We start from the raw sequence: 26,907 nt of genomic DNA, 5'->3' as shown, positions 1-26,907 counted from the left end.
CTTGGTGTCATGTTTCATCATTGGGGTCTTCGCACCCCTCTACGGGATGCGGCGTGCTACGACAAGCGATTACGCGGGAGCAATGAATCAGACTATGTGTGGTGTGTGTAGGGTAATGATTGTTCGTGAGTGGTGAGGTTTGAAAAAGTGATAGGTGATGGTTAAAAAATACCTGGCTCGTGGTGTAAAAAAAACTATTTATTATGCCCCCGGGCTGGTATTGTTAAAATGGTGCAGTGTGAGGTTATTTGTGTAGAATTATGTACATTAACCTCGTGTGTGCGTCTACATGAACATGTTTCGGAGTCTAAAACTCCTTCAGGACAGGGTAGCACAAATCCCCACCTTACTCACATATGTATAAAAGTGTATAATACAAAAAAGTGAACTATAGGATGTATGTACCTAATTCACAGTGTGAAGTTGCTTGTAGTCTTTTCGCCCAATAGGCATTTATTATGAAAAGACCTAGGCAAAGAAATAACACAATGTAAACTCTATATACAAGGGTACTTAGAAATTCTTCCAGGCGAAGTGACCCTAGAGAAAAGTGATGGGTAGCCGATATCTAGATAATTATGTCATTCTATAAGTGATCGTGCACCCTGTAAAAAATGACAAGGACAGGACAGACACACATAAAACAAAAAACACACGCTTCTATATTGTCTTTGTTCCATGAATTCCTGTGGTTTTAAGGAGAAAAACAAGTGGTGTAATATCTTATTCAGTTTCTTACTCTGTATCAGTGGTTTATTTACTTCATGAGCCTCATAGCGTATTGGGGGTCAATCGTGCCAATTTGCAACCTGTAGGTGAAAAGGAGGCTTGCTCAGAGCTTCTACTCATATATTCTCTCTGTTACCTTCATCGTTTTTTGCTGTTCAGTTACTCACGATTACTCGGGCCGGGTAAGTCTCCCTCCCCTCGATACGGCTCCGCTGAAGAACAATAGTTACTTACCTGTAATCTGTGGTTCTCCAGTATTGGTGTCTTTCATAGATTCACATGCCTGAATCATTCCCCGTCGTCGGAGTGGGAGTCCCACGGTATATAAAAAAGCAATAATATGCTATAATAACATTGGAAAAACCAATAAATACCAACCAGGAAGTAAAGTAGCCCAAGCTACAGTAGAAAAAACTTCCACACTCATGACTATCCTAGTCATTTTGTATAGTCCAAACTACAGCCAATCAGGCGACAGCACCCACCAGAATGTTCTCCCCAGAGGCTCAGGCTCTCAGATTTTCTCGCACAGGAGTGAAACTAAAAACATCCTAGCCTAAAGAGCCTCAGAGGGGAGGTGGGCGGGTTGCATGTGAATCTATGAAAGACACCAATACTGGAGAACCACAGATTACAGGTAAGTAACTATTGTTCTTCTCCAGTATTAGGGTGTCTTTCATAGATTCACATGCCTGAATCAGAGTAGATAGCAGTACCGAAATAATGCTTGGAAGACGCTTTTTGTAACAAATTTGTACATAGCAAGTATATACAGCTGGTATCTGGAATAAAATGCCCCTCCCCCTAAAACAAAGCACTGACCTAATGACATTCAGGAAGAACATTAAAACATGGCTTTTTAATCTATAGGGACTAACATCGTATGGAGAAAGTATATCATTTCAGCGCCAGGACACCTGCCCGGTAACAGTGCGCTTAATAAATGGTAAAAATAAATAAAATAAATAAATAAATAATAAAATGCCAACACTCCTATATGCATGAAAAAACTTGCAAGCACATGAGAATACATCCATAGTAGGCATGGAATAAGCGTCTGGAAAGCAGTACAGAGGAGGTGGGAAAAACAGAGGCTCATCTTATCTGAAAAGATTGCGTAGAACCGCTTGACCCACTGACGTATAAGCCTCGCTGGCAGCATCCGAACAATAATGCCTGGTGACAGTATGTCTGTTGGATAAAGTCGCTGCTCTGCAGATTTGCTGACGAGGAACTCCAGCGAAAAGAGCAGTCGAGGGAGAAACAGCTCTTGCAGAGTGAGCTCTTGGAATTGTCTGTAAATGTCTTCCAGCTTGAAGATGGCAAAAGTCAATAGCTGCAGAAATCCATCTAGCTATGGTTTGTTTAGACACTGCTTGTCCTTGCCTTATCTTTCCATAGGCAATAAACAGTTGATCAGATTTGCGAATGGCAGAGGTCCTTTGCAAATAGAATTTTAAACATCTTCTGATGTCAAGGGTATGTAATGCCCTCTCCGTAGGGGATTGCGGATTAGGAAAAAACGTCTTTAAGATGACTGGTTAGTTCAGGTGAAAAAACGAAGGCACCTTAGGCATAAACCTTGGGTTTGTAGTACCACCACAGAATTGGACGTGAATTGCCAGAAAGGTGAATTGACGGTGTCAGCTTGAACATCACTGACTCTTCTAGATGAAGTTAATGCTACCAAAAAAGAAACATTCCATGTAAGGAATTTGAAATACACCCTGTGAATTGGCTCAAATGGGTGGCGCATGAGCTGCGCTAAAACTACATTAAAATGCCATGATGGAGGCGGACGACGTACAGGAGGAAACATTCTGAATAGTCCCTTAAAGAACTGTTGTATTCTTGAAGAATAAAGAGAGGTGGACCCATCCTGACGTCACCTTGAAATGGTTGCCAAAAAGACCTTCAACGTTGCATGAGATAAGCCTGATCTTGCCAAGTGCAAGAAAAAAGGTAATATCTGGTCCAGCGTTGCATGAAATGGGTGAACCCCAGCAGATTAACACCAAATGCAGATTCTTTACCATTAAAGTCTGTATGTCTTTAATTTAGCAGGTGCTTTCGCGTAAGCCAGTACCTCCTTACAATCCGTCAAGATTTTCAGATGAGCTAATTCAAGGTGCTCAGAACGCCAAGCTGCTAATTTTAGAGAAGCCGGATCCGGATGGCACATCTGACCATTCTGAATGGAGAGGAGATTCGGTATTGGTCGAAACTGTATTGGATCGCACTCAGAGAGGAGAAGAAGTTCGGTGGACCAGAATTGGCGAAGCCACCAGGGGGCGAAGAGAATAAAGCGACATGGCTCTTTCTTCATCTTCCGGAGAAACTCCCGGAACCAACAGTATCGGAGGAAAGGCGTAAGCATATATTTGAGACCAGGTTATCAAAAAATGCCTTCCCTTGCGAGTCCCTGTGGGTAAGCCAGCTTGCAAAGAAACAGGCATTAGCTGTTCTTTTTCATCGCAAAGCGGTCCAGAACGTGATGACCCCACTGCTGGAAGATTCAATCCGCTGTTGGCTGATGTAATTCCTATTCGTTGTTGGACACCGTTGACCTGCTGATGGTGTTCGCCAGCACATTTGCAACTCACGGCACATGAACAGCCAAGAGATTGATCCTGTGTCGTATCACCCAAGCCCATACCTCTTGGGTTTCATAAGATAGAAGAACCAACCTCGTTCTTCCCTGTATGTTGAAGTAATGCATACTTGAAGTATTGTCTGAGCGAACCAATACTGTGGCCCCTTGAATGATTGCACGAAAGGATTTGAGGGCTAAGAAGATGGCACCTAGCTCTAGCAGATTGATGTGCCAAGCCTTTTGTTGAGGGTCCCATTTCCTGCTGACTTTCAGCCCTCGAAGACATGCTTCCCAACCCTCGAGGGATGCGTCTGTAGTGATTGTGTAATTTTGGCGCTTCTTGAAGGAAACGCACACACCTTATACAAATTTCTTTCTTGGACCCGCCAAACAAGAAAGGCCTCTTGCATCCGAGGAGTGATTAGAATGATATCTTCGGTTGAACTGGAGACTTGCAACCACTTCTTGTCTAGCTCCTCTAATATTTTTATCATGTGTAATCTGTAGAAGCACCACCAAGTGGGAGCTGCAGGCCCGTCGTTCGTGTGAGACAAACAACTTTGCTAGGTTTGTACGGATTGATGCTCCGAGAAACGTTCATATTGGAGTTAGTACTAGTTGGGACTTGTCATGATTTATTGAAAACCAGGTTTTGAAACAGTGACTGACAAGTCTGGGTGTGCTGGACTGCTTGTAAATAAGAGCGAGCACCTATTATACAGTTGTCTCAGTAGTGATGAATTTGTATGCCTTGCAGACATAGATAGGGTGCCACTGGTGCCCGGATCTAGGTGACACGTGAAGACACGTGAAGCCGACCTAAGTCCAAAAGGTAGGACTTTAATTGAAAATGTTTTGTACCTATTGTAAAGTGTAGCCACTTCCTGTGCTTAGGAAGAATTGGCACATCAAAATAGACATCTTGGAGGTTGAATGTAGTTATAAAGTCGTTCTGGCATAAGAACCTTAGGACTTTCTTGAGGTACAACATTGGTAAAGTTTGCGCAAAGATCTAAAATCATGCGCTACTTTCCTGATTTGCTTGTTGAGGAGGAACTGAGAGTAAACCCTAACGCTGTTGGAGATTCGGAACCACTCCGACGGTCCCTGTTTGTATCCATATAGACACTTGTGTAAACGACTCCCGTAGATGAGAAAGGTGGAGGTCCCTTTGGAGGTGTAGAAAAAGGGAAATTTGACAAATTCTAGAGTGTGCCCTTGGGCATGACGTTTAAAAACCCAACGGTCCTCTGTCACCTTTGACCAATTGGAATAAAAGTGAGATATTAGACCTCCGACGTTTTTTGGAGGGAATAAAGGTGGGTTCAAGGTAATCTATTGTTTCTTAGAAGAGTTGCCGCGGCTGTACGATGATTTTCTATGTAGGAACTGTTGGTACTTTGCCCATATGACTGTTTGATTTGAGTGACGCAGTTGGTTTTGATTGTAGGAGCCAATACTGGATGGAACTCGCTTGAAAAAAGGACGTGGATCTACGTCCTCGGCACCCCGAAAAGGCTGCGATTCTATATCCAGAGGGTGTGGGCAGTATCTGTGTGCTGGCCAGAAGGGATCCTCAATCAAAAGGCAAGTGAAGTATTGAAGTTGGAACCTCCTTGCTGATATCTGCACCTGTCGATACCCTCTTATTTTAGCCACGTTTCAATGATGGAATGACTATGTCCGTTTGACACACTAACGCACATGTGTGCAGTGTTGAGTATCTCCTCCGAGCAAGCGTATTTCCATTGTAGCCGAATCGAGTGCAGTAACGCGTGCGCGTTACATGGACCAACTTCGCGCATGCGTACTTTGAAAAGAGGCAGCCACTTCGAACCACGCAGATACAGAATCACGACCGGGATGTATTTCTTCCAGTCTGCCCATGTTTGGGCACACTTCCGCCCCTCATTACTCAATCAACTTACCAATTAAGAGGGACAGAAGGGGTATAAATAGATGTGACCCGCACAGAACTTCACTTTCAGCGGAGCCGCATCGAGGGGAGGGAGACTTACCCGGCCTGAGTAATCGTGAGTAACTGAACAGCAAAAAACGATTAAGGTAACAGAGAGAATATATGAGTAGAAGCTCTGAGCAATCCTCCTTTTCACCTACAGGTTGCAAATTGGCACGATTGACCCCCAATACGCTATGAGGCTCATGAAGTAAATAAACCACTGATACAGAGTAAGAAACTGAATAAGATATTACACCACTTGTTTTTCTCCTTAAAACCACAGGAATTCATGGAACAAAGACAATATAGACGTGTGTGTTTTTTGTTTTATGTGTGTCTGTCCTGTCCTTGTCATTTTTTACAGGGTGCACGATCACTTATAGAATGACAATTGTCTAGATATCGGCTACCCATAACTTTTCTCTAGGGTCACTTCGCCTGGAAGAATTTCTAAGTACCCTTGTATATAGAGTTTACATTGTGTTATTTCTTTCCCTAGGTCTTTTCATAATAAACGCCTATTGGGCGAAAGGACTACAAGCAACTTCACACTGTGAATTAGGTACATACATCCTATAGTTCACTTCTTTGTATTATACACTTTTATACATATGTGAGTAAGGTGGGGATTTGTGCTACCCTGTCCTGAAGAAGGAGTTTTAGACTCCGAAACATGTTCATGTAGACGCACACACGAGGTTAATGTACATAATTATACACAAATAACCTCACACTGCACCATTTTACGGGAGCATAATAAATAGTTTTTTCCCCACGATCCAGGTATTTTTTTACCATCACCTATCACTTTTTCAAACCTCACCACTCACGAACAATCATTACCCTACACACACCACACATAGTCTGATTCAGTGCTCCCGCATAATCGCTGGTCGCAGCACGCCGCATCCCGTAGAGGGGTGCGAAGACCCCAATGATGAAGCATGACACCAAGGGGCCTGTTGGTGTGTGAGGGGTATTTTAAAAACACTAAGTGCTCCCCTCCACAGTAGGGATCACTTCTACCTTCGTAGTGGATTCCATTTTGTTTATGAGGCACACAACCAGTAATCACTGGTAAAAGGTAAGTACCCACGACGCAACCCTAACCACATTAGGCATATATCACGCAGGGTACCAAGAACTCACTAGCATAACCTATAATAGGAAAAACAACCTGCTAGGCATAAAAATACATTCAGAGGTATAGGCAATAAGGTATTTGCATATTATGCAGAAATCACATTAGGCAGGTAATCACATTTGCGGCTAAATCACTTGAGGCATCCACAGGTACCCTTAGCAAGGGCACACCACATGAAACTGTCCCTAGGCCAACTTGGCCTTTCAGGGGCTGAAACGCCCTGTGTCCAGCAAAGTCAGGGCAGGCTGCGCAGGCAGCAAAAGAAGAATGCGCAAAGGGAACAGGCCTAAACGTAGCAGCTGCCCACTATGTGCTGGACAGCTGTGGAACTTGAGCCTGGCACCACCAACATGGAGCCCCCACTTACCGGGCTCACGGGGACTCCTCTTCCAGTGCAGCGGGCAGGACGGCTGGGCTTCTCCGGTCGGGGCTCTCTCCCTCGGGAGAGCCTTGCTGGGAGGCAGAATGCTTCCTGCTTTTTCTCCGGCCACACTGGGCATTATTGGGCTCTCCCTCGCTCTCGGGGGGCTCCGGGTGCCAACGCCACCTTCGTCCTTCTTCTGGCTACAGGAGCGTGGGGTGGGTGCCCGCTGTAATTTAAATGAAAATTACACGGCCGTCACGCAGGGTGGGCACCTGCAATTTGAAGTATCAAAAAGAAGCCGGGGGGAACAAATAAACGGCCATAAATACCGGGCTCCTGAAAAAGTGAAAAGAAAGCGCTCCCTAGCGCTAGGGGAACAAATCCAGCGCTCCCAAGCGCTAGTGTCCCCAAACTCCAGCAAAAGTCTTGTAGGAGGTGGGGGGGGGGGGGGGGGGGGGGGGGGAAGGCTGGGCCCAGGGGCCAGCTCACAGGGCCCTCTAGGCAGGGTGGCAGTCCCCAGTGGCGGTCCTCCTGGCGCCCAGCAGCAGCAGGCCCCCCTTAAGGTAAGATCAGGAAGAGACCATTTTGAAAGGGGTCACAGCCCCTTTTTATACACATAAATCTTTTGTCTGGTAGCACAGGGTTAGGGAAAAACCAGATGCAACTGGTTTTGGAGCACTCTGTTATCAGTCGCACCACAGGGGGCAGAGCCAGCATTGCGTAGGGAAAGCCCAGCCCTATTAAGGTCCCAGGTGCACCCCTCCCTCACATCAATATGCAGATCTCTCCACTCACCACCGGGGCAGACCCATCCTGACTTCCCGGAGCCAGGCACACCAGCCAGCTCCAGCCAATCACAAGCCACATTTATGCCGCACACATCATCGCGCAGCATTTAATCACACGAGTCCGCACATACCAAACTCGACTCTGTACTCGCCACACATGGACACATACATTCCCCATGCATTCCTATGGGAGGGCAGGCCTATCTCACAACATGCACTCAGAGTGCGCACGCACTTTACACTGGGACACAGTGAAACTGCGCAGAAACCAAAAATAACTAACACCAAGTCACATATCAAAGCAAAAAGTTTAGGGGTGAACCTGCCAGAAGGGCCAAGTCCAACATGCGCTATTATATCCGGCGCGTCTCAGGGTTACTCATCAGGGCAAGCAACGGTTTTTCACCAAGCCACAACAGATGGAGGAGTTTCTCAAACATGTGAGGCGCACGAATCGCACTGATGGAAGCATGGCGGCATCGCAACAATCTTCGCCGACGGGAGCAGTAGATGATTCTCAAAGATACATTCCCTGCTTCTCATAGCTACTCTAATTTTGGCTCGAGACATGATGATCGTTTGGCAACTGGATCTACTTCAGGGGACACAAACTATTTAGCTGATGGGCCACTTTGAGCTATCTCTACTGTGCACCGGGCACCCTCTGCCCTCAACAGCCTGGCTGTACCATCTTCGATGGGCTCTATGGGCGGGAGGTACCTGTGTTGCCGCCTAGAAATGGCCCCCAATGGGTATCCACCCCGAGATTGTCCACTGCATACTACTTGCAGGGACTGTTGTGCTGTTTTTATTTAGATTGGGGTTAGGGGAAGGTGGGTGGGTGAACATTTCTGGCAAGTTGGGGCTGCTTCAGTGGGTGGGGGTGGGGGAGCAGGGGGTATGTTTTGTTCTCTATAGGACATTCACACACCAAGATACCATCCTCGACAGTTCAGTGAGGACAACAGGCGAGTTGGTGTTTGAGCATCCCATGCAAACTAAGGCATTACATTGTTCTCGAGTACATGATTTGAACTGTATTCTTTGGATACAGAGCAGGTTGATAGCAGATGTCCAGAAACATGACCGATATAGATTCTGGAAAACTGAATGTTATCACGTGGAACGTTAGGGGCTTGGGGGACCCGAGGAAGAGGAGACACATATTAGCTTATTTGGACAGGCATCGAGTGCACATAGCTATGTTACAGGAAACACATTTCACTCCTCAGGAACCAAACAACTTTGCAGGTAAATGGGCGGAGCACAGAATCTTTTCCTCTTATTCCTCTTATGCGAGGGGGACGGCAATCCTCATAAAAAAACAGATATCCTTCCATCTAGTGGGAGCGACCTGGGATTCGCAGGGACGATACTGCCTGGCATGGGAGCGGCTGGGGTCTGTCTCAGTCACTCTGGCCTGTTACTATGGGCAGAATGTAGATGCCCCAGAATTTTACACCTCATTATGGGCCAAGATATTTGATATAGGCTCCAGTCACATTATCTGGGGTGGGGATTTCAATGTTACATACAACCCAAGCTTGGATAAGTCACACCCTGCTCCTCACCATTACACCAAAGAACGTACAATTATACAAGATACTATAACCACCTATCAATTGATTGATGTTGGAGACATACCCACCCACACACACAGGAGAAACGCATTACACAGCACAAGCAGCATCATGGGCGCGACTAGACTACTGTTTTTTGTCCCGAGGGTTGGGCCCAGCAATATTTGAAGTACAGCACTTGGCCAGAACTTACTCGGATCACGCCCAGGTAAAACTCACACTGTCCTCCTCAGAATTCGGCCCACCGCGCAGCACTTGGCGTCTTCATGCTCCTACTTTGCTAGACACGGTCTTCCAGGAAGAGCTGCGGGAAGAAATACAGGATTTCTTCCCGCTAAACATAGGATTAGTGGACAGTGTAGAAACCATTTGGGAGGCATTCAAGGTTACACTCAGCGGGTTCTGCATATAGAAGGGCTCAGGTGTACTAAAAGACATAACTAACACATTACGCAAATTAGAGGCTTAGCTTAAGTCGCTGGCAGCGAAGTTGGCCGCAGGCTCGAACAGTCCCGCCCAACTCAAGTTTAGGGAGACACTCACGGTTATATGGACACAGCACAGAAGGAAAATTGGTTTTGGGGCAGATTCTGGGTGGCCCGCTGTTACTGAGAGGGAGAACGACCTGGTAAGGCATTGGCGCATAAGATTAGGAAAGCTCGTTACTCTAACTATGTATTGGAACTTGAAGACCTAGACGGGATGGTCTACCGTGACACTGCCAATATCCTCAGTGCCTATACACGCCATTACACTCACCTCTACACTACAAATAGGAAGGATGACCTGGATCTACAGAACTATTTGGGAGATGTGGCACTAGGCTGGCTGAGCGCTGTGCAACGGGAATTATGTGCCCCATTCGAGTTGGACGAGGTCAGGGACGCTATTATGAGCATGAAATCAGGGAAAGCCACGGGAACGGACGGAATTCCTATAGAGTTTTACAAAACATACATGGATCTAATGGTCCCCATCTTAGGCGAATCACAACACTCCCTAGCACACTTATGGTTATAATAAAGTTCATATATAACAGTGTTTCCACAGGTTCTTGCTGGAAAAGTAGAGAAGAATTCTTATTCTTGTAAATCAATTCCAAGTTTTAGTCTTGATAACTGGAAATCGATTTACAAAACCTCGGGGCAAGCAGAGCTAGGTGTACTCGAGCACACACGTTTCGAATGAACGGGGGACAGATAGACTGTGAACCGAGCACAGACTATAGGCAAAAGCCAAAATAATCGATTTGGATACAAATAAGAATAAACTTAAGAGATATTCGAAGTCCCTCGTAGAACCCCTATGCGGGTTGGAACTATCACCGCATTTCACACTAGAGATTACAGATCTGGAAATAGCCTTGAAAAAGTCATGGGTTACATTCCCAATTACGACGAAACACGTGTTGGCTGTGTGAAACGTCTTCCAGTTATCAAGAATAAAACTAGGAATTGATTTACAAGAATAAGAATTTTAATCTACTTTTCCAGCAAGAACCTGTGGAAACACTGTTATATATGAACTTTATTATAACCATACGTGTGCTAGGGAGTGTTGTGATTCTGATGCAGTAGCTAAATTTTAAGGAATAGTTGTTCCTTTTACCTTATAGCACCGTTAAATAAATCCACATCAAATATACTGTGTTACCTTCTAAGTGGCGCCAACAAACCTATAATAAACCACTGCCGAGTTTAACCCATCTTACGCGAGGTGTATGAAGAATCACTGGATGTTGGCTGCCTCCCTGCATCCATGAGGGAGTCTCTTATCATTTCGCTATTGAAACCAGGGAAGTTGCCCAGACAATGCGACTCCTATAGGCCACTGTCCCTCCTTAAATGTGATGCCAAAATACTGGCCAAACTCATCGCTACTCGACTGAGCTGTTGCTGGAATATCCGATCCTCCCTGATCAGTCGGGCTTCGTGCCCGGGAGGGCCACCTCCAATAATCTGAGAACCCTTTTTGCTATTCTAAATAATGTCTCACCCGACTTGCCCCTATATGCTGCATTTATTGATGCCACCAAGGCTTTTGATTCAATTGAGTGGAACTATATCTTCGGGGTAATGCTGCGGATGGGTTTCCCACCCCTCTTCCTCTCATGGATTAGGCTGCTATACCAATTGTCAGTTGCTAAAGTGCTCATTAATGGACGCACATCCCAGACATTCCAAATTACCAGGGGCACCCGGCAGGGGTGGGTGCCCGTTATCCCCCTTACTTTTTGCTCTTGCAGTGGAGCCATTAGCGGCGAAGCTGCGGCAACACCCCAATGATAAGGCTCTACGTTGTAATATGCGGCAAATACTCATATCCCTATACGCTGATGATATCACCCTATGCATTCGTGACCCGCAGCAAAATTTGAATCCGATCCTCAGGGAATTTATTGTTTTTGGGAGACTATCAGGGATCCAAATAAACTGGGGGAAGTCCTGCATTTTCTCTTTGACGACCGCAACAGTTCGCTTTCCGCTGGATTATCCCTTAGAGTGGTGTGATGAGGAATTGCGGTATTTGGGAATCCGTGTCACCAAGGATATAGGCGAGCTGATGCGCCTAAACTATGGCACTGCAATGACCCGCATAACGGACTATGTTACCTGCTGGATTACTTTACCCCTCTCCATGGCGGGACGAGCATCCTTAATTAAAATGGGGATACTTACCCAATTGCGCTATCTGTTTTTAAATATTCCGTATTATCCAGGGGCTTTTTTTTTTTAAGACACTCAGATCAGAACTGACGCGTTTGGTATGGGGGGTAAACAACCAAGATTGCAATGGAATGTACTTATTAGACCATATTCACAGGGAGGGTTCTGTGTACCAAATTTCGAATTGTATTACATTAGCGCACAAGCCCATTGCACATGGTTCTGGGTGAAACAGCCACGGTATATGCCGCAGGTTGCGTTGGAACAATAGCTTGCACACCCCATTCCAATAGACTGAGTGTTGTATGACTCGGCTAACTCCAGGGACAGGACGCCAACCACCCTCACATGTACAACTACAGCGTGGCAACACATAGGGTGCATGTTAAACGCTCCCATGCTATATTCCCCATTATTACCTCTTATTTATCATCCGAGTATGCTCCTTCTCCAAGAAACAATATTTCACAACTTTAGGGAGCGCGCCCGCATTAATACCTGGGGGGACTTATACCATAATGGCCACTTCCGCACTGCTGAACATGTTTTTCAGGGCCTGCAACAAACCCCGCTTGACGTTTTTCTATATATTCGCATTAGACAGGGAATCCGGTCTCTAACCCTGGACTTCCCGGCGGAGTCTCAAGTGCTAGCTCCTCTACAGCTGATGCTTAAAAATACGATGACTAAAAGCCTTGTCTGCCTGATATATCGGGCAGTGCACACACAGAGGGAACTGCCGGCTACGCTATCCCGCACACGATGAAGTGGGGAGTTGGGTTTTGCCCTGACAGATGACCATTGAGAATACTGCTTTCCCTTGCTCGCAGACTGAGCGGGTCTCGGCCAGCAGCAGGCTTCGCATAATACACTATAAGTCTCTCCATAGATTGCATTACACCCCAGCCAAGATGCACAGATATCATTTGCGAGACTCGGACAGATGTGACAGATGTTGAGCTCCTGGAGCAGATTTTCTCCATCTTGCTTAGGAATGCACGGGTGTGAATGAATTGTGGGGGCACATCTTTGACGCTTTGTATCTGATGAAGAATACACACATCGAACCCACACCATTGATGGCTCTGCTCGGCTACGTCAAATCAATACAGGTGGCACATCACAAATATGTGGCCCTTGCACTACTCATGGCTAAGAGGTGGGTGGACTGCCAATGGAGTAGGGGGCGGGCACCCAAATTTAAGGGCTGGATTTATAATCTGGTGGTTTGCCAGGAATGACTCACCACATACGCTGAACTGCTACCTAGTGCCTCCAGGCCCAGGGATATCTGGGCCCCCTTAACAAGTTACCTGCTGTCACACCCACGTGAGACTCCAACGTCCGACACAGAAGTAGCAACGCAATAACAGGCTTGAAGTGTGCACAAATAGTTGAAGGGTCCTCCCCTGTGAGCGATAGAGATACTGCTTGTGAACTAAACGTTCTGCATTCTGGTATAGTTTACGTAAACACCTGTACAGGCACCTGCACGCCAATGAAGTAATGGAAATATAGCTTATTTATGTGACTGTTATGTACTGCCCTGATGCAATGTCCTCTGTCTCCTGACGTTCTGTAGCTCTTTTACTATGCCTTGATATGTTACGTGATATGGGCTAATGCTGTGAATACCTGTGACACGTACACGCTGATAATGTACTAATTACTGTACGTAATGATGCTCCTATGTATTGTTAGTTTAAAAAACAATAAAAAGAAATTTTAAAAAAATTAAAAAATAAAAAGGATGGGACATACCAGTGTGGAATGTGGTGTGATTTATGAATGTCGTGTATGCATGCATAGACCACGAGGGAGCATAAGGAGGCTATATTGTAATTTCAAAGATTCAATGCACATCTTCTGGTCTTCGCCAACTTGTGGGCGTTTTTGACACATAGTCTGATTAGGAGAGGACCTCGAATAAGAGTACCTCACTCATTAAAAGAGTTTATCACTGCACAATAAACAACTCCAACCAATACAGCTCACTTATTTTACTTATTTATAACACAAAAAGGTTGCAAGCAACCCTCATTCAACGCTAGTAATTTAGATAGCGTGCAAGACTTACCTTGCATCGTTCTTTTCCTCTTTTTGGTGGAAGGATAACTTTTCGTTGGCATCCTGCCTTTTTTAGCTGTGGCAGTATCTTCTTTCCATTCTTTGCATATAATCCCTAAAACATAAATCAACAGGTTTGCAAAATTTCTTTACTTATATCAACAGGGACTAATTTCTGTTGTAAAGCTTTCTATTCCCAATTACAGAAATGTTTATCTACAATATAAGTTTTAGTCTATGAAAACGGTTTCTAAAATGAAAACGGTAGGTTTTCTTTACAGAAGTGAGATGTAGGTCTGGTCTGATCAGCTTAAAAAGGTAGAGCACGGAGCTAGGTCATAGACAACAGAGCTCAGGGATTTAAGCTTGGGGTGCATGAAAAAGTAGAACATATACTCTCGTGCTCAGCTGTAAATGTACGTTTGGAAAAATCACAAACATTCCCAGTGGCATAACACAGTTCCAACTTCCCAGGCAGACGTCCGGGAATGTCACATGACATCTGAAGGCTTTTCGCAGAGTACCACTCTAGAATCAGGAAATTGTGCAAAACATTTTCTTTTCTCCATAAGAAGAAATGACGATTGTGAAGGTGGTGAAATATTCTTATAAGTGTTTCTGCAGGTATGCAGTGATGAGTTGTGGCTACTCAAGAACTTTGAGCATCGCATAGTGCAAAAGAAAGATGCCAAAACTTGTGTGCACAAGGAACGGAAGGTTCTTAATATTATGCTCAAACCTTTGAGGGGGTAACTGGACAGATTTTTGGCTTCAAGGTCATTGAAGAGAACGAATCGCCAGAGTGGTTGGCGCTGCGGTGTTGGCACCCAAGGATGGTGGGAAGTCCATCAAGATGTGTCTGGGCTTGAGAGGTCTCAATAAAAGAATCTGGGTGGATCGCCAACCACTCCAGAAAATTGCTAAATCCATTACCATGTTGGAGGGAGAAAAGATTTGTAGTGTACTAGATCTCTCCTCTGCATATCACCAGGTACAACTGCACCAGGATTCAAATCATTTGATCTCCTATTTTAATCCACTGGGTGCTTATCAATTTGTGAGGATGCTGTTCGGGCTAGCCTCGGCTGCAGCCTGTTTTAAGAGAATAATGAAGATGGTTCTTGATGAAGTAAGTAACATATTATTTTTCTAGGATGACATTCTTATATATAGTAAAGATGTGTGCAAACATGATGATATTTTGAGAAGACAGGCAGACAAGAGCATTACAGTAAAAAAGCAGAAGTGCAAAATTGGAGTAACGTCAGTGTTATACAGAGTGAGGGCATCATAACAAATTTGAGTTGGCAGACAGTATTGTGAATGCTCCCAAGTGTTGAAATAAAGAGCAAGTGAGGTCTTTCCTTGGACTTGAAGAGTTTTATTTGAAATGTACAAGGGGATTTGCCAATATCGTGAAACCCATCAGAGTGCGGCCTAAAAAAGGGGCTCGGTTTGCATGGTTGAATGAGTGTGATGTAGCGTTCAGAGGAGTGAAGCATGGAATCAGTAAAATGCCTACTCAAGGTCATTCTGACACTAAGAAAAAACATTCTAACCACTGATACCAGTCTTAACAGGTTGGGTGCAGTATTTACTCAAGTGGAAAAACACTAGAAAGTTAGTTGTGTTTGCAACTATGGCAGTTAATAAAGTGGAAAAACACTATTCATGCATTGAGAAGGTTAACCCCTAGACTCAAGTGTTGGAGCTGACGCTTGGAGGAATTCAATTTTCAAGTATAGTACATTCCTGGTTTGGTGAACAAGGCCGCTGACTGCTTGTCACGGTTGCCGGTAGTGTGCTTTGGTTGGGCCCAGGAAGAAACACTGCCATCTTTCTCCATGTACACGTTTCTTAAGTTGCCTTCTCTTTCACATGATGACTTTTGACACACATTTGCATGCATGATAATGGCAGGTTAGTTTCTCTGAAACTGCTTTGCCTGCAGATTTAACTTAGCAAGAACATTATCATGACTCCCTGAACACCACGTACAAGGCCTCGACACACATTGTGCAAATCTCTTTATTTTCATTCACAGGGCAACAGAGCTATCAATCGACCATAACAATTGTCAGCCTGCTTAAGGGTTTGGCTCGAAGAGCAAGGATGCTTCCCATTATAAATAAACAAGCATTTCCGGGTTTAGGCAGAGGAGCACTTTGCTGAATGCGAGGTCACTAGACATGGAATCTTCAGTCCAGCTGTTCGCTGATCTCTCGGAGAGGATATCCAATTTGTAACAAAGATGGTGACTTGCACTCATTCTCCTCAGGTAGTTGGGTTGGGTCATCCAGTTTGGGGGTTGTTGGCAGAACACAAACCCACCTACACCATAGGCATCTAGATTACAAAACGCATAATAGGAGCATGTTATATATACATTTTACCTACTGACGATTGCCAGTAGGTAGTTATAGTTAGAAAAGCATTTTTTGCCAATAACTTTGGAGCCACTTAACAAATCTCCACAAAATATTCACAAAATGTCCCTTTCTTGGTTTGAAAGTTTCGGGTTGATCCATCAAGCGGAGGGCAAAAAAAAGGGGGGTCCCCAAATGCTTTTTCCCCATGTTATATCTATGGGGATTTTTCATTTCTTTAACACGACTACTGCCCTAACTACTAATAAGAATGACACCAAATTTGGCAGAAAGCTAGATCTTGGTCCAGAAAGCATGCTTTTTGCGATTTGGTATAATTCCGTTCAGTAGTTTCAGAGAAGAACAAGTTACTTACCTTCGGTAAAGATACATCTGTAAGAGACATATATTAGTTATGGATTCCTTACCTTAGAATTACCTCCAGGCGTCAGACTGGATCCAGAGAATTTTTCTTCAGCAGTACCCTGTGCGTGGTAGGTGGCGATGGTCGACACAGCGTTTATCGTTGGCGTTGTGTTCGGCGGAATGACGCTGCGTTATCTACTTAGGGTTGCTACTGCGCGCTGACGTCAGTTCTTTACACAACATTCCACGCCAGAAGCCCAGAGCCATGCAAGACACTGACCACGGGTGCACAAAACTAGGGCCCTGGAGGGATAGCCTTTACCCTAGAAGTCAGTTTGCAGAACCGAGAGGATGGGTGGGGCGGTAAGGAATCCATAACTAATATATGTCTCTTACAGATATATTGTTACCTAAGCTAAGTAACTTGTTCATCTGGAAGAGGCTATTGGTTATGGATTCCTTAACTTAGAATAGATACCATAGCAATACCAGCCCCAGAGGTGGGTCTGCGAACTAAGTTAATACAAGAAAGTCCGGGAGAACTGAACGGCCAAAGAAGCAGTCTCTATGGGCTTGGCTGTCCAGGCAGTAATGTTTGGTGAACGTGTGCAATGAAGCCCACGTGGCTGCCTGGCAGTTGTCATGAACGGGGACTTCATGTCCCAAAGCAGTAGTGGCTGTCGTTGCCCTGGTGGAATGGGCACACAGCCCTACTGGAGGTTCTTTTTCACAAAGGAATAACACATTTTAATGCAAAGAACAACCCATAAGGAAATGGTTCATTTTTGCACAGCCCAACCTTTCTAGGCGCCCACATAGCCAACAAAGAGCTGATCATCCACGCAGAGGTGTTTTGTGCGATCCAGATAGAATGAAAGCGCACGTTTTGGATCCAGATGGTGGAGCCTCTCCTCCTCTTTAGAAGGATGCGGGGGCAGGAAGAAGGTAGGCAAAGTGATGGTCTGTCCGTCCTATGTGGAAAGATGTAACCACTCTGGGAAGATAGGAAGGCCTAGTGCGAAGGACGACCTTGTCCTGATGAACAGCCAGGAAAGGAGGTTTTGAAGAAAGAGCCTGTAGCTCACTCATCGTGCGAGCAGAGGTGATGGCAACCAAAAAGGTAGTTTTGAGTGTCAAAAGTCTGAGAGGGCAGTTGTGTTGCGGCTCGAAAGGAGCGCACAAAAGGTAGGTCAGAACAAGATTCTAGTCCCACTGGGGTATTACGAAAGGGATAGGAGGAAACATGTTCCTAATGCCCTTAAGGAAACGATCTACAATGGGGGTCTTGAAGAGAGAAGGTTGATCTGGCAGGCGAAGAAAGGCTGAAATGGCTGAAAGATAGCCCTTGAGAGTGCCCAAAGCAGAGCCCTGCGGGGCCAACAACAGAATTAAGAGGAGAACCTCTGAAAGAGGGGCAGAAATGGGATCCACGGCCTTTGCTGTGCGTCATGCCATATATTTGTTCCATCTTCAGGCGTATACCGTTTTGGTGGAGGGACGCCTGGCTGTCAAGATAACGTTACAGACATCAGGTGGAAGGTCGAAAGCTGTAAACTGTCGCCACTCAATCTCCACGCAAGGAGGTGGTAGCTGGACAGGGTCGGTGGAGGACCATCCACTGCTGCTGTGACAGAAGATCCTCCCAATGTGGCAGTCTGATCGGAGGATCGATGGCCATTTGCAAGAGCTCGGGATACCAGACTCTCTGTGCCCAGTCCAGAGCCACAAGAATTACTTGGGCCCGGTCGCGCTTGATCTTTTTCAGTACTCTGGGCAGAAGTGGTATAGGCGGAAAGGTGCATAGGAGACCGTAACTCCACTTGCAACGAAAAGCGTCGCCTAGCAAGTGACGCCTTGGAAATTCCAAGGGCAGAACTGCTGACATTCTGCGTTCTCTTCTGTGGCGAATAGATCTAACCAAGGCTCTCCCCACTGCTGAAATAGACCTTGCAACACCTCCGAGTGAAGACCCTATTCGTGAACAATCATGCACCGGTGGCTAAGTTCGTCCGCCCTGGCGTTCAGGGAACCCGCCAGGTGTTGAACCACCAGGGATATGCCCGGACGTCCTGCCACATCCAAAGGCGAAGAGCCTCTTGACATAGGGTCCACAACCTCACCCTGCCCTGTTTATTGCAGTACCACATGGCGGTAGTTTTGTCCGTGAACACCTGCACTACTCTTCTTTTGACAGAAGGAAGGAAAGCCTTCATTGCAGGACGGATCGCCCTAAGCTCCAGAAGTTTGATGTGGAGCCCGGACTCCGCCGGAGACCAGAGGCCTCCGATCTCCGCCTCCCTCATGTGGCCACCCCACCCCAGAAGTGATGTCTGTTTCACACCTGAACGCACAGACTACAAGGGGGAGTCTCTGACAGAAATGGAGCTCTCACCTGGCACTGTGATGAAGGCGAAGAGCAATGCCATATGAGAATTTTATCAGGAGGTGAGAGCTGCCTGGAGACTGTGCATGGGCCCTCTGAATAATCATTTGGAGGCCCTGAAACAGAAACAGGAGTTGAGGAAAACCCAGGGCTCCAAGACAGCAGGAGCGCTGGGCAAATAATTATAAGAGCCTCGCAAGACACATATTGTTATCCCTAACACGTGCGGGGAAAAGGAAAACCAGCAGCTGGAAGATCACAAAAGAACACTCCCATTAATGACACTTCCAAATCGCAGGAAAAGTATATTGAAAACTGTTGACAGAACTGAACTCAGCAAAGTAGTGACCAGGATGGGTAAGCCTAAGCCTAAAAAGGTGAGTGGGCCACCGGACACAGTAGAATCCTCCCAGAATAATGTAATCATTGACAAAAAAGAGACAGACGGCCAGGGTCAGTCTATTCATACCCACCTGGATAAAATACTGGCTGCTATTGCGGCCACCCTCCAACAAGATATAGGTACTGTGTCAGTAGGGTTGGGGTTGTTACAAGCTGACCACCACAAGCTTGCGGATAGGATGAAGGAAGTGGAACTTACCTTAGAGGAGATGCAACCAGAACAGAAAATGACATCCCAAAAACTGGATGATTTGGCTACTAAGGTGGCCACTTTAGAAGGACGGGCTGAAGACGCTGACGAACGCAGTCGCCGCAAATAACATGAGGGTGGTGGGGATTTCAGAGGGCAAAGAAGGGACGGACATGGCGTCCTTTCTGTAAGACTGGCTCCAGAAGATGGTAACGCTGTGGTGGCTCACTAAATTCTTCGCCCTGGGAAGGGCACATAGAGTCCCATCCCGGCCCCAGGGCGACCCCCAAGGCCAACAGTGGCAAGACTGTTACACTATAAAGACTGAGATGCAATAATTCAACATTCACACACACAAGGTCCGACTGTGATAGACAATAGCAAGTATCAGTGTTTACAGAATTTCCGGCCAGGGTGCAGTCACAGCGTGCATCATTCCTGGAAGTAAAAAAAGTGTTGCGTACGGAAGGGATACAATACTCGCTGCAATTCCCGACCCGGCTTAGACTACAGCTAGATGGAAAGGCCTACTTCTATGACTCCCATGGCAGTCCAGGCTGGAAAGCGACAGGATGGACTCTCAGCCACAAACCAGAGAAATTGCACTAAAGAAATGCCTAAACTGAAGGAGGAGACAACACAAATCTACCAGGCAGATCGCCTTGCAAAAACCTTCCTCATCTCAGACAACAAGAGAACGGCAAGCAGCTCTGAAAGCAGCAGAAGTTCTATCAATGCACCCGGAGGATGACAGGACTGCAGAATCCTCGGCGCATGGGACTAGTCAATCGGACTCTGGGAGATCGGAGCAGAGTGAAGAAATGCTACCAGTGGTGAGCCCTGGCTCCATGGACGAACTGATAGGGCTTGGATATGTGGAGCTAATGGCAGCAGGTGATGGGTTGGGGAGGAGGAAGAACAAAAATGGGGGTAAGTGTCGTAAATAGGAAGTGGAATTAGCACTGAATAGGCACAGCACAAAGGGTTGAATGATAATGCACATGTAAAATTAATGTGGTGGGTGTGGAGCAGCGGAGGGTTGTGGTTGGGCACCCAGACGAGCAGAGGACTCCTGCAGTCCTAAATAGAATCCGGGGCGGGCATGGGAGTTAGCTGGATTTAGCTTGAGTCACACCCCCAACTAGATAGACGTTCCCACTTGTTGATAGGCATCTTCTACCCATGTTGCTTTTTGCTTTCTTTACTGGTATGGGCGACTAGCCATTGCAAAGCTGCCTTGGGACAGGGAGTTGTTGGTTTACGGGGTTTGGTTTATGTCCAGTGGTCCACGTGCATGCAGGAGGGGTAAAGAAAAGAAGGAAAGCTGAATTAAGCCAGAGTTGAATGTAAAACGCTGTCATCAGGAAATTAAACTCCTACCCTGGAATGTGCGAGGGATGAGATCATCTCTCAAGCATCATAAGATACACAGCGATCTCATTAGGCGGGGGGCACATATAGTCATGTTACAGGAGACCCACCTAACAGCAGACGAGTAAATAAAATTATGGTGTAAATGGCGTGGTCAATTGTATGCCACCTCATATTCTGCTTTCTCTAGGGGCGCACTGATATGAGTCAGAGCTGGCATACCATTTGAGCTGGTGCGTACACAAATAGACAGAGGACCGGTACGCACTAGTGCAGGGCAGGTTGCTGGGACATGAAATTCCTTGGGAAGCATATATGACCCAAACCATGACCAACTCAGTTTTTTGAAGAGGTTAGCTAAATCCTTATCTTCCCTAAACACAACTGATTTGATTCTAGGTTGAGACTTTACTTGTATGGCAAATGTCGCACTCAATAGATCTAACACCCCCCCCCCTCCTTTGCGAGGCACACCAGTTATTAAGTTGGTTCGGAGTTTTGGAGAATGGAGGAATCATTGGAATTAACTGCTGTTTGGAGGGTGCAACACTGAAGGCAGAATGATTACTCTTATTATTTCCAGCTGTATGACCTGCACACCAGACTTGATATGTTTGTCTGTTACAGCCGATTAACTATGGCTGTAACATACACTGAATATCTGTAGAACACTTTTTCGGACCAGTACCCACTGTTCCTTAGCTTCCGCCCAATCATGGAACCAACAGTTACCCCGACATGGCGGCTGAACCCTACCCTCCTAACAGATGAAAGTTTTAGGTACTCACTGGATAGGATGATCACTGAATACTTCCAACACAATACCGGGTCGACAGACACTAGGGCTATGGATTGGAAGGCATTTAAAGTGGTGGTAAGGGGATGCTGCTTAGGTCAGACAGTGGGTCGGCGAAAAGAACTGTTGGCGGACCGTACCAAGTTTGAATCCACATTACATGACTGTGGCCTTTAACTGTCAGGGCACTTGAACACCCATGGGCACATGGACACCACGAGGAAGGAGTATAACAGTGCATTGGAGAGGTGCGAACCCTGGACCTACGCAAAGACTACACTAGCGTTCATGAGGAGGGAGGTAAAGCGGGTAGATTATTAGCTTGGTTAGTGCAGCCTAATTCCAGGGGGACGTCAATCACTCATATCACAACGGTAGAACGGGTGAGCTTATACTCACCTACATCGATTCAGAATTTAGCCTCATACCATGAGAAACTCTATGAGGCCCTGTTTGCACAAGCGCAGTAGACTACACAAGAGTTTCTGATGCCAGTGCCGCTGAGGATTTTAGATCTTCAATTACGGGCTGATTTCATGGGTCCGGAGATACAAACTCTGACCACCAAATTTGAAGCATTCTATACGGAAACACTAGAGGCGGGTCGTTGCCGGCCTAGACCAGAGATGCTTTGGTAATACCCCTGCCAAAACCAGAGCAAATAGGGGCATGAGTGACTATGCTGAACGATGACTTTAAAATTCTGCGCAGGGTTTTGGTGTCACAACTTTTACCTTATATGACACACCTGGTCCACTCTGGCCAGAATGGGTTCATACCAACGAGGTCGACATCTGCCAACATTCGTAGACTTTTGAATATTATGCACCACCCAGAGAAGAGTAAATATCCAGATGCTCTCAATGTTGCTGGATTTGGAGAAAGCTTTTGATTTGTTAAGATGGGACTTTTTGTGTGTTGCGATGGCTAGAAAGGGGATGGGAGCTGAGTGGAAACGATGGGTCAAATTACTGTACTCAAGCCCCAGGGCTCCAGTGAAAGCAGGGGGATGATATCTTGCTCATACAATATATTCAGAGGCACTACACAAGAGTGCCCACTGTCTCCCCACTCTTGTTTGCCCTGGCTATCGAGCCACAGGCAGAACTGTTTAGATTAAAAGAACAAATGCATGAGATGCGACTGGGAGATCGAGACCACATTATTTCACCCTATGCAGATGGTCTATTATAATATCTGGGGGACAGAAATTGTGGAGTAAGGCAGGCGCTGAGCCTCCTGGAGACATATTTAGTCTTGGCTAGATTGTGACTAAACATCACAAAAACCTGCATATTCCCGATAACAGGGGAGGAGGGGGGTGTCTTGGGCTCAGGGTCCCAGAGGCCTATCTGCAGAACTGTATTGGGCGCCCGTTCCATTAAATATCTTGGAATAGAGGTATTTCATGAGATAGAGGATCTGCAGGAGGGAAACCTGAACCCTGTTATGCGGTCCCTCAGGAAGTGTGTCTCTTTCTGGTGCTCGCTTAGACTCCCCTTGATGGCTCGAACTGAACTGGCAAAAATGGTCATGAACCCTTATTTTGTGAATCTTCCAGTGGTGATTACACCCGCGTGGTTCACAGGGCTTAATAGCTTGCTAGGGGAATTGATCTGGAATGGGCAAGAAACAGAGATTTCCAGACCGAAAGCCAAGAAGGTGGGCTCCCGATTTGCAGACTTGGATTTGGTTTTAGCACACATACATATAGCCATGAACTGGAGGGTCCCCCAACAACGACATTGAAAAAGGCTGTGGATAACTGGGATAAGACAGAGGAAAGAGCCATACAGCGAAAGGAAACCAGGGAATCCATAGAGGCCCCATAGTGGAGTTAAAGATCCAGAATGTGTACAGGGCAGCACCAGCCCTGGAACTGAAACTGATGGGCAAAAGTTGCTGCAATATCCACCATAATGTTAAGTAACAATAAAGGGGAAGCAGCAACTCTAACTATACTCCAGCGCATATAGGATTCGGCTCCTGCACAACAGGAGCACGAATGATCAAAAATTAACTAAGTATCCTGTGCTACACTGGGTAGAGATAATTTGGGAGCCAGACCTGCTAAACCACAATTAAAGGGTAATTCTGAAAAGGATAACTGAGCACGCATTTGTGTCTTCTACAAAGTAGAAGTGGGATAATAAGAAAAACGACAAGATCAAGTCGTAGGGAGGCCATCCTCAACAGGAAGCCACTGAAAAGCACTACAACTTACGTAACCGTGATAATATTAGATCGCCTGACGGGTATCAGGATACTGATACATATTCCTCTTGTTCTTTTCAGGATTCATCCAATAAACATGCAGGTAGAGTCGGACAGTCAGAGCACAGATCAGAAGAGCATGTGCAACCAAAGGACTCACAACACTCATCTGACTACATAATTATACAGGAAGAAAAAGCGAAGCCTTCCATGCCTCAATTCAAAAAGAAGTATAAATTTAATTTTAACAAACCAAAAATTGCTCATCTCAAGATCCATTTTTCCAAAATATGAATTGTCAAGTGAGGGCAAAAGATTTGCGACACTTCTTCGAGAAGTGTGCACTACTTCAACCACCAACTATGTTGAAGAGACAGCCATCCATTTGGGGAGTCCAAAATTTTGGCAGAACCTTCACTTCAGATTACGAAGAACTTTTCCAACACACACTGGACTCGGGAACACACAAGTATCTTATGTTCTGTGAAAGCCGACATGATAGCTTCTAAACACATACACACACACACCCACACACGTGTGAACACCACGACCCTGGTGATCTGCCCCATCACTGGAACATCCCGTTACACATACGTCATGTTCACTAAAGGTGAGGTAGTACTGACTGCATATAAATGTAATCTTTACACCAATGGTGAAATGCATTTTGCACATACAGAAAAAATACTGACAGCAGTACAAACTGCTGTGTTGAGGAAACAAGCCGTGGCTCAGGGAAATGCATCACTTTCCTCACCCCTATGCCGACCTTAGAGGCCGTCAACACAGAAAACGCGCCGAATGTCGAAGCATTACATTCACGGTGGATACAATGGGCCAACTCACTCTTTGCAACATGTTGACTACAAGTTCGATTCTACACTACAAACACAAGCATTTTTGCAGTATGAACAAGAATATCCCCTGCCTAATGAAATAATGCTTCTAAAACAATACGATTACATCATATATACAGACGGTTCTGCCCAGCCTGCAGTAGGGACAAATCATCAATACTCAGCAGCTTACGCATTTGTGAAAGGGTGCATGAACGATGGTGAATTCCATCCTGAGAAAACCTACATGCAGTCACTTGGGAACTGCACAGCAGACAGAACTAAAGGCTCTAATTCTGGCACTGGGGCTACAGATCCAAAATTCTCCACACTTATGGAGTGCAATTCGTATTACTGTGTCCAGTTGTATAATGAAAATCTACAATATTGGAGTCAGAATGGGTTCAGAGAGTCCGATTTGCAAAATCAATCGCAAGCTGCTTTAGGAACAAGTGACAAAGCTGAAAGATTGCTTGCCATGGACTCATGTAATATATACATTGAATCATCGGCATGCTGGCCAACATGTTGCAGGGAACTCCATGGCTGATGAAGCCACAAAAGCAACAATTCGTATTGCTGCAATCACCGATTCAAGTACGAGGATAGACAGAGACATCATGGTGGCTGTTAACACTGAACGCAACTGCGCCCACCTCCAGAAAAGCTTTTTACCCAAGCATTCCTACAAATTAGATGCACAAAATAATCTAATTATAAATATATGCTCACATTCCTGGAGTGGAGGATGGTCAAACCAAACACCGATTGCAGAATGCGTTTAATACTCGCTGCATAGGAGGGTCTGGCATCTGCAAATGCAGGAGTGACTGCTACAATTTCATTAATGCAGCAACGTTACTGCTGGCCTGGTCTTTACAGACCAATCACTTTGTCCTGAAATATGACATCTGCCAGTAGATGAAGGCATTCACTGTAGCGCCCACCACAGACTCCTCTATTGATCTCAGACAAGCATCTCACTTGTGTCTTTCTGGACCAGGGTGGCCCTCTATCATCAGATGGGGCTTACAATTGCCTCCTGGTAGCAGTGGATGTAGGAAGCTGGGTTTCTGTTGCAGTAAACCCCCACACTTTTTGCCAGATTTCTGATGCGCTTTGACTTGATGTGCCCTGGGTCCCTGCCAATCAAGTTCCTAGGGTGTGAGTTATTTAACAAAACTGTACCCTTTACCCCAGATTACCACATCTCTGGCCACATGCAAGTCCCTTATAAAAGGTACCATGGACTGTGACTGTGACCAGGGAAGGCCTCTAGGGATGCAGCACATATTGTGCCACTTTTTAGGTCCTGTACCTTAACACACAAACACTGCCATTGCACGCTGTGGGTTTTGGTGTAAAGAAAAGTGAAGAGTCGACATAGCATACATACCTGTGTGCAGTGCCTGCAACCCACTGCCTATGGTATAGGTACAACACCCCTCTAGCTGTGTGCACTATACCACTGGTGAGGGTATAGTGCATGAGCAGGGTACCCCTACAGCGTCTAAATCCATTCTGAGACATTTTAAGTGTAGTAAAGCCATAAAGAGGATATGGTCTGGGAGTTTGTCATCATGAACTCCACAGCACCATAATGGCTTATCTGAATTCAGGGAAGTTTAGTATCAAATGTCTCAGCATAATAAACCCACACTGATGCCAGTGTGGGATTTATTATACCATGCATTAGGAGGGCATCTTAGAGATGCCCCCTAAAAAAACGACCAGCCTCTGGTGGGTTCCCTGACTGGTACAAACCAGCCTGCCACCACGAGACATGTTTAGGGTCCCCTGGGGTGGGAGTCTTCGCTCCCTGAGCCCAGAAACAAAGCCTTTCCTGGGCAGGGTGGTCACAGCTCTCCCAGTCCTGGAAGAGACATCTGTGGTAGAGGAGCTTCAAAGGCCTTGTCGCCTTTGTAACGAGACCCCCAGCCTCCCCTGCTATCAGGATCAGGCCCCCTTCATGTCTCCCCTCCTTTCCGGGTGGGAAGACAGGCGGGAAAAATTAGTAGAGCCCAGAAGGTGTGCCCACCTCAGCCAACCCCACGCCTCAGGTGGGGAGGACGAGGTGAAGCCCACTCTTTAG

The 26,907-nt window shown here is 45.9% G+C and overlaps 1 protein-coding gene across 2 annotated transcripts in view; it reads right to left on the bottom strand.

Moving 5' to 3' along the window:
• LOC144829326 (protein AF-10-like) overlaps positions 1-26,907 on the bottom strand; it is a 1,339,974-nt gene that overhangs the window by 722,220 nt on the left and 590,847 nt on the right. The window contains exons 7-8 of one of the 2 annotated variants that reach the window (XM_078688368.1): positions 13,902-14,006; positions 6,794-7,016 (exon numbers count right to left, since the gene is read on the bottom strand). In XM_078688368.1, the coding sequence (XP_078544494.1) occupies positions 6,794-7,016; positions 13,902-14,006 (328 nt within the window). The remainder of the gene's footprint in view (positions 1-6,793; positions 7,017-13,901; positions 14,007-26,907) is intronic. The other variant, XM_078688367.1, reaches the window with a different exon arrangement.

This window comes from Lissotriton helveticus, chromosome 4_1 (assembly GCF_964261635.1).
Source record: "Lissotriton helveticus chromosome 4_1, aLisHel1.1, whole genome shotgun sequence".
In the NCBI taxonomy this organism is placed as follows: domain Eukaryota; kingdom Metazoa; phylum Chordata; class Amphibia; order Caudata; family Salamandridae; genus Lissotriton; species Lissotriton helveticus.
Note: the sequence above shows the minus strand (reverse complement) of the source record. Positions and strands in the feature narration are given on the sequence as shown.